Genomic DNA, 8,476 nt, shown 5'->3' with positions numbered 1-8,476 from the left:
ATCATATCATGCCTACGTATGATATAAGCACAAAAAATAAAGATGTCAATTCTCTCAGCATTAAAATAAAATAAAAAGTTTATTTTTTGGGATTGGGGGAGGGTGGGGAAGAGAGGGGGGGGGGTGAGAGAGAGGGAGGGAGGGAGCATTGCATTACAGATGTAATGCATAGCTCCAGTAAACAAAGTTTGATCTCAAAGATATAGTCTTGCAGATGAAAAATCAAATATATTATTAAAGAAAACAAGAATACCTCCTAGACAGGCAAATTTACACATACAATGAGAGAGAAGTACTGTAAACATAGAAGTTGTAATCATGTAGTCAGCATATTTTGATGACATTGAAGACAGATCTCAAAATAGCAATTCATAAGTAAACCAAAAAAATGTGAATGTATACTGAAATACAGAGCACACATTGTCTGTCTATGGAAAATTAATTAAAAATCAAATTCTGAAATAACCCAATTCATGAACAGGAATCCACATTATCTATGTTATATATACGTGAATTCCCCATAACATCAATCAACTTGGGAAGCAAGCGTAGTATACATCTAAGTAAAAGGTAGATTACAATAAAATTCCCAGCCATTAAATTTCTTTAAAAAAAGAAGAAACACAATGTAAGAAGAAGAAACACAATGTAAAGGTATACCGGTGGCAAGAGGATTGCCAAACTACAAGTGCAAACCATCCCAGTGAATAGGCAGACAAGTAATGAATCATTATATAAATTCTTGCTAGACTGAAAAATACCTTCCTCATTAGAAAATAGATCCTGGTCCTCCGGATCCAAGTCCATATCAAGTATCTGCAAGGGGAAAAAGATCAATGAAAACTGTAACAATCTAGTTAAATATGAGAAACAAAATATCCACCAATGAACTCTAAGGCTAGTAATTAGCATTTACCATTGCCTCAATATCTGAATAATGAGGTACATCATCATCACTCTCAACAGGTGCCTCTTCCTGATCTGATGTCGTAGGTTTTACTACAGGTTCTGACATAACAATATCTACAGATGCTACTTCTGCATGTGTTGATTGATAATCTTGAATCATAGCTGGTACATCTAGTTCCAGTTTAATGCCACTAGCATTTGTCTGGGTACAGCCTTTAAAGCTATCACAAACAAGAGCTGGCTTCTTTATAAATGAATCCATTTGGTTATGACTGAGATGTTTTACTGGTGAAACTCCTTTAGTTTCTTCCTTCAAAGCATCAGTGCTCAGACTAGCTGAATTAAGTTGATCTGTACCACCATAAGCAATACCTACACCCTTAGACGCCACAAGTGGGGAATCACTATTCGGTAACTCAAACTTAACCCCAGAGCCACCAATTGGATGGTTCACACTGGGTTCAGGCAACACATGTGGGCCTATGTTCTTAGAAGACACATGACACTCTCCAAGGTTTTTTCCTTCTCTCTTCATCAGAACGCCTCTTTCTCGAGCTCTTTGATTAACTAAGATATCATTAATAGTTGAAGAATTTGGATTATTAGCTTCTTGAAATTTATTTTGTGATACAAAGGAAACAGACGATGGGGAAAATTGTTTTGGTGGGATAAAATCATCATTGCATGGAATATCTGGATCCTCAGTGTTCAATGTACAGCAAATAACTTCTTTGTCACACAGATCAGGAAACTGAGGATTTGAATGTGATAAAGATGATAGCATTTGGGTCCCTGAAACATGAGCTATACAGCCATCATCGTAGTGAGGCCCCCTGTTCTCCTCTAACTCTCCAGAACATGCAATAGGTGGTTTCTTGATATCTGTATCTAGAGCTACTGATGTCTCTGGTTCAGTTATACTGGGTATGTGATTTTGACATACATCATTCTGGGAATTCGACAAAAGTGAACTAAGGCCATCATAGTAAGATTTATCAATAGCTTCTTTTCCATCACCCATGGCCAAGAGTTCTTCCTCATTTGTAAAATTCAAGAGAGAATTAGACAGTTCTGCCAAATATCCTTCTGCACTAGCAGTTGGACTTCTCAAACCATCACAAGGCATTTCACTTCCCAACTTGAAATCTGAGTGAACATCATACCCTGATGTTGTTGCATTCTTACCAAAATCATCATCAAGAAGTTCAAACCTATCTCCAGTGTGCAGATCTTTTTCTCCAAGGCCAACATCAGGCATAGATGATGCTGCAAGGCCCTCAACTGGTCCCCATATAGACATTTCATGAAGTGGAGATGAAAATTCCAAGTTGTGAAATGATGCACCACACTCTGACATAGGTGAACTGAACACCTGATTACCTTCAAATTCCGAGCAGATATGTCCTGGATCATTATTAATTTGATCAAATGTAGATGAGGGTTCCAAACCTAAATCATCAGCTTCCAACATGCTGTGTGCCAGCAATTGTTTTGGTTGAACGTATTCCTCAAACACAGAGCCATTCACAGTAAAAGGTAGATTTTCTTCAAAAGGATGAGGAATTTCGTTGTGTATGTTATCTTGCTCAATATAAAAATCTTCTTCACCTGGTAGCTGGAGTCCTGGATGAAAGTCATGGCCATTAGCAGCAGTATCAGCAGTAGCAGCGCCACCATCCATCAGATTTTGTGGAAAAACATGATGCATAATATCCATATTCGACCCTTCAAGTCCGCAATGATTTGGCATGGTATCACCAGGCATGCAATCTCCAGGTAAAGGCTCATTTCCATTTGCAATGTAATTGCAATCACCAGGTGCAACAAAAAAACTTAGATCCATGGAATTAAGTGGATCATTGCATAATCTTTTGAGCAGAGCATAGTAATAACTACGGACACTGTCAGCCTTTCTCTTCCCACAAACCGATTTGTTTTCTTTTGAGTTGCCAAATCTATTCAATTTTGATGGAAGAGTTGAACCAGAACGCTCAATCGCAATCATGTGAGGGGAAGCTTCTGCAGAAATAACTGGATCATAAAGGAGAGAATGCCACCGATCTTGCAGTTCTCGAACAGTAAATCTTCGAGAAAATTGCACTGCACCTTTAGCAAGTGATTCCAAAGAAGCACCAGCCTACAAACAGGAGGAAAAAAAATAAATAAATAAATAATCATACTATGCCAAAAATCTATATGCTTTAGTCAATACACAGGTTCACAGCTGCAATCCCCCTTAGAAAAAGATTTACTAATGTGTACAAATATTGGAATGCTCCGATTAATAAACAACTGGGGCATTTGCTAACACCCATCTTTATGTGACCATTTTTACCATATCACAGTAGATACAGATTAAAAGGTAGTAAGCAATCAAAACCTGCAATGGCAATGCCACATGAAAGATAACATTTGAATCGTTGCTAGTTAAGCTATCTGCTTTTTCCTATTAGGTGCAATAATTCCAAATAATGGGATGCTCATGCATAAACTTCCCGGCAGGCATCAACTGCCATTTGAACTACAACATTGTAGTCAACAATTTCATGTTCGTTTTATGCATGTGTATGTACATATGTATTATTTACGAACATATGTATGAATATACTTGATGTGGTGTACTAGGAAGGAACACAATATTCATACTTTTGAAGGTGGATAAATTGAAGGATCAGCTTCTAGCCTACTTTGTTGGCACTTTGTTTGATTGGTCTTGGGTTTGGGGACTCACATCTACTTAATCACTCCTGATGTTTGTAGATTATCTTCTTTCTTGTGCATAGCTTTTGTTTCTTTTCTTTTCTTTTTCTTTTTTTATTTGTTGTATTTTTTGGCTGCTTTATGTTTTTCTTACATAAAGTAGACCTTCTTTAATAAAAACTTTTTCTTACCTATCAATATATATATATATATATATATAGGGAAATGTTAACAAGCACTAACCAGTGCTTGTTAAGGTGCAAAAAAGACCCCAAAAAAAAAAATGTCAGAAAAAAGTAAAAAAAGACACCAAGCGGTACATATAAAGCTGAAAAAATGAGAAAAGGCTGTAAAAAAGACAAAAATTTCAAAAAAGTTGTTAACGAGCACCACATATATATATATATATATATATACAACCTAGTTTTTTACATTTCCCCTAAGCACATCCATGATCACTCTCTACATGGTTCTTTTCTAATGATGATGATAACAATATTTAGTAATAAAACAAAAGGAAAACTATTTGCTCAATGAGCATTTCACAAGTGATTTCCTTGTCATTCACACTTTCTTAATATTTTATAAGAAACTAAATGAAGACAATCCTAGATAGTATACGGTTGATAATTTCAATCCGTCCCAACAGGCTATTTTGGTTGGCATGTAAGTAGTAAGTCATAAGCGTGATGCAATCTGTACTCTCCAAACAAGCCCAGGCATCCCAATTAGCTTAGCTGGTAGAGTCACTTCACTTGTGTCGAATAAGAGATTTGAGATTTGGCCTGCCTACACCAAAAACCAATTGGTATCTTGGCTTGATGATAAAGAGCAATTGTCATGGAACAAATGCCATATGTTGAAATTCTATGGTATCTATAAAAGCCTTAAGCCATCCCAAGCTAAAGCTGAAACCCCATCAATTTGATGGGATCGTACAAATACTAGACTGTTTCCATCAACTTTGAAGAAGACGGAAGTGAGACCATGAGAGACATAGAAGTCTAGGAGGATATTCATTATATAAGTGCTGTGTTTCTCAGTGACAGGTTCGTAAGGTGGAAGCTAATTGCTTGCTTTTTTATGGACATTAACTGCACTATAATTATAGATGAAATAGAATCCAATGAACAAAAGGGGTTTAATTGGAAACTTATTGCACAGACACCCGTAAAATCTATCTTGCTTGAAACCCAAACAAAGACCAAGGACAGGTTTGACTTGGAAAAGTTAGTTTAAACAGATTTTAGTTTCAATTTTACTTTTCTAATAGCCTACCCATGTCCCAGCCCCCTCCCTCTTTCCTCATCCCAAAACTAAAATTTTTTTGATTGGTAAATAGAAAAACATGACACAATTGCTTAGGATCGAATACAGATCACCCACATGAAAAGCAGAAATACTCGACATCATATTACAACTTGGATATTTATCTCCCCCCCCACCTTTTATTTCCAGGGAGATCCTATAAAAAGCTTGTATTACCACATTTGAAAGTGCAAAACATTGTGCTCCCCTCCACGGAGATTGTATCAGACATTTGGGAACCTGATTAAAAAAAAAAATTGCAACACAACTAATTGCTTAGTTGAAAAGCACTATTGATCCTCCACTGTTTTGAAATGAAGAATTCCATGTCTCAATTAATAAAACAGAAATATCAGCTTCATTCATCAATACCAGAGTAACTAAGCAATGATTCAATTACAAAGAGAGCAGCACCATCTATTAGCATAAGCACGTGCTTTCATGACTGTCTGCCAATTAATCCAGAACCAATAAAATTATTTCATCCACTCTCATCTTTTCCTTTTCTCCTTGATCAACAACCGTATAAATTTGAAGAATCGAGATGCTTTACGAATATTCCTCCAGGCTCACACACTAAACATATTTAGAGGTCTTAATGAACCACATCACAAATTTTCCATTTTAAACACAGTACAATAAAGATTTTCAAGTTGTCAAATCTTTTAGTGAAGCCCAAAAACAAACCTATGCCATGTGATGTGTGATGCAAATATCTAGAGCATTTTGTGACAGGCAGTTAACATTAGATAATTTTACTCATTAAAATGCCAACAGAGGGTCCCAGAGATACTAAAAAATTGGACAGCCTCTTGTATCAAATATGCTTGTGAATCTCAAGCAAATATATACACAAAATTTTAACATGGATGATTCACAAGCACATGACACCATCTCAAAGAACTAGATTTCAGGGATTTGATATTTTCAACACCCTATGACTACAGGAACTTCCAAAGGTAACAGCTGGGTCCATTTTCGCAGATCATCAGCAAATGTCTAAGGTTTATGGTTTGGTTAAACATAATACTCAATATATTTCTCAGGCTTCAAAAACATAATCATCACACATGGAAACTTAAATTGATGGAGACATTCAATATTGACACTTCAAATATAATACTGATTAATTTCTAAATATGCACCCTGACAATACGAATTCTTAGTTTTTAAACCAAAAGTGTCTGAAATCTTCCAATGGCAAGTGTTAAAAGTATCCAATGTGGTATACAAGCAAGCCCAAAATTCCTCAGTTTCAAACAATTCAATTCATGCTTCAACACAATAAACCCAATATTTCAAATCCCATAATACACACAATGCCTATTATATAAAAAAAAATTACCAACTCATCAAAAAAAAAAAAAAAATTAGACTGCTACACTCTACCTAATAACTCCAAAAAAAATTAAATAAAAGAGAACCAGAAAAATCATGTAAATAAAAAAGAGACAGAAACTTCAACTGTTATCCAAGAACAAAAAAGAAATTCAAACACAAGTACATAGTTCATTCCACAACTAGGAGCACAACGCAAAAAGCCAATCTTTATAAAAGCTTGAAAAATAAAAGAACGTGAATGGTGGGTTATATAAACTTTTACCTCAACAGCGTTCTTAAGCAAAAGGTCATCTTCAGGGTTCCATGTAGACACCGGAGCAAGAGCTCCCATCTTTAAAACCTCTCTCTTTCTCTCTCTAGAAGCAAGCGAGCTTGTTTATTTGAGAGAGTAGTTGGCTATGGAGGTAAAAGCTTTGTAGAGAGGGAATGGAAAAAAATAAAAAATAAAAATTAAAAAAAGTGGAAGGGTTTAAGAGAAAGTGAAAAAACCTAAAGAGAAAGGTGGGTGGGGTTTTGAAACGTGGACAAATTTGTTATTCGGTGGTCTCAGGTTACCGACTAGTTCATGGAATTTCTGTGAAATTGAGGTTAGGCGGTGACACGTGTAACAGTCCTTGTTTGCGTATCTCAGTATATCCTTTTATAGTTGTTTATGCCCTTCCTGCCTACTCGGGTTGACTGTATCTGAATGATTTATTGCATAATTTTTGCCACAATTATTTGTCACAATTATTTTATTATTGGTCGCTTTTATATGAATTTATTATTTTTTATTTTGCCACTCATAATTTTTCATATAGATAATTGTGGCTTAGTTTGTGAGATTGATATGTGGTTTTTTTTTTTTTATTTTATATGTCATGTATGTTGTGTTTATTTCTATGTTTTTTTTTATTTCTTTTTTTTTTTACAAAAAATTCTGTTTATTTGGGGTTACAGTTAGTTTAACTAGTAAAAACTCTCTGATTGATTGTATAAGAGATCTGGATGAGTTCAATTTTACCTACATCAAAAACTAATTTTGGTGTCTGTGGCCCGAGAGGTCTGCAACCCAGCCCAAACTCTACCTGGGCCCAGAACCCGTGCCGAAAGGGGTATCCTGCCGAGGACGAATGGTCAATGGCCGACGTGGCGAAGGGAATGGCTGAGGACTTACCCTGTCCTCGGTATTCCGGAGCTGTAATAGAAGGACCCACACTGCGGTGTAGGCAACCCCCAAACAGCCCCCCTCCAGGGGATGTGAACGAAATGGGGCCCATAGGGAAGCAGGGTGTGAAAGTTGGACTAAAGAAAACGCGTCTTTTCTTCAGTAAATGCACCTGCCAATACCCAGAGATGGTTGAAAAGAAAAGACGTTTGGACAGTGTGAACCTTGATCCATGCAACTAATAGAAAGTTAGATGGGATGGCTGACGGGACGGACACAGAGATAAGCTCCCGCCTGACCTACAAGTGGAGGGTCAGGATCAACCAGGCCGGACTATATAATAAAAAGGAAGGTGCGCCAAAAAAGGGGGGCTGGGGAAAAAATGGCCAAGAAACGAGAGCCTCCCAGCCCACCTCCATGAGAAGTACTCTAGGGGTGACGATCATTTAACCTTGTATGAACCCCCTGAAAAACCCACCGCCTATCGATCAAGGCCTAGCCTTTCAAACCCACGCTCTACAAATGATATTGTTAGGGCCGTTTTACATGCGAACCCGACACTGTTACGGTCCGCCACGAATCGTGACCCTACAATTGGCGCCGTCTGTGGGGAAGGCTTGCGTGTTGGCGCAGGTGGTAGGTTGAAACACTTCCTCTGTTATTTCTAACCGTTGGTTATAGAGTTCAAGTATAAAATCTCACTAGGGGCTACGTTTCTTGACGAGGGGCTTAGCTGAAGAGCTAACTCCCCTAAAAGCTAAAACTCCTCGTACGGAACAAACTAGGCGCTTGGTAACGTTAACCGTATAGATAAACTCAAGGGGCTTGGCTGAAGAGCTAGCTCCCCTAGAGCTAAAGGCAAGCCAAGGCCCCATACAAAGAGAAAACTAGGTTTTGGACAGAACCAAGGCATTGCATAGTCCTCGGACTCAAGCCTGTGGGAAAACCAACAACCTGGATGTGGAAAACTAGGTTTTGGACAGAACCAAGGCATTGCATAGTCCTCGGACTCAAGCCTATGGGAAAACCAACTACCTGGATGTGGAAAACTAGGTTTTGGACAGAACCAAG

The 8,476-nt window shown here is 37.5% G+C and overlaps 1 protein-coding gene across 1 annotated transcript in view; it reads right to left on the bottom strand.

Moving 5' to 3' along the window:
* LOC115956957 overlaps positions 1–6,724 on the bottom strand; it is a 13,765-nt gene extending 7,041 nt beyond the window's left edge. Inside the window, exons 1-3 of the mRNA XM_031075218.1 lie at positions 6,521–6,724; positions 917–3,046; positions 697–816 (exon numbers count right to left, since the gene is read on the bottom strand). Of these exons, the coding sequence (XP_030931078.1) occupies positions 697–816; positions 917–3,046; positions 6,521–6,589 (2,319 nt within the window). The 5' untranslated portion in view covers positions 6,590–6,724. The remainder of the gene's footprint in view (positions 1–696; positions 817–916; positions 3,047–6,520) is intronic.
* Between the last annotated feature and the right edge of the window lie 1,752 nt (positions 6,725–8,476).

Source organism: Quercus lobata, chromosome 8, assembly GCF_001633185.2.
Source record: "Quercus lobata isolate SW786 chromosome 8, ValleyOak3.0 Primary Assembly, whole genome shotgun sequence".
NCBI lineage: Eukaryota > Viridiplantae > Streptophyta > Magnoliopsida > Fagales > Fagaceae > Quercus > Quercus lobata.
This window is presented reverse-complemented; position numbering and strand designations above follow the sequence as displayed.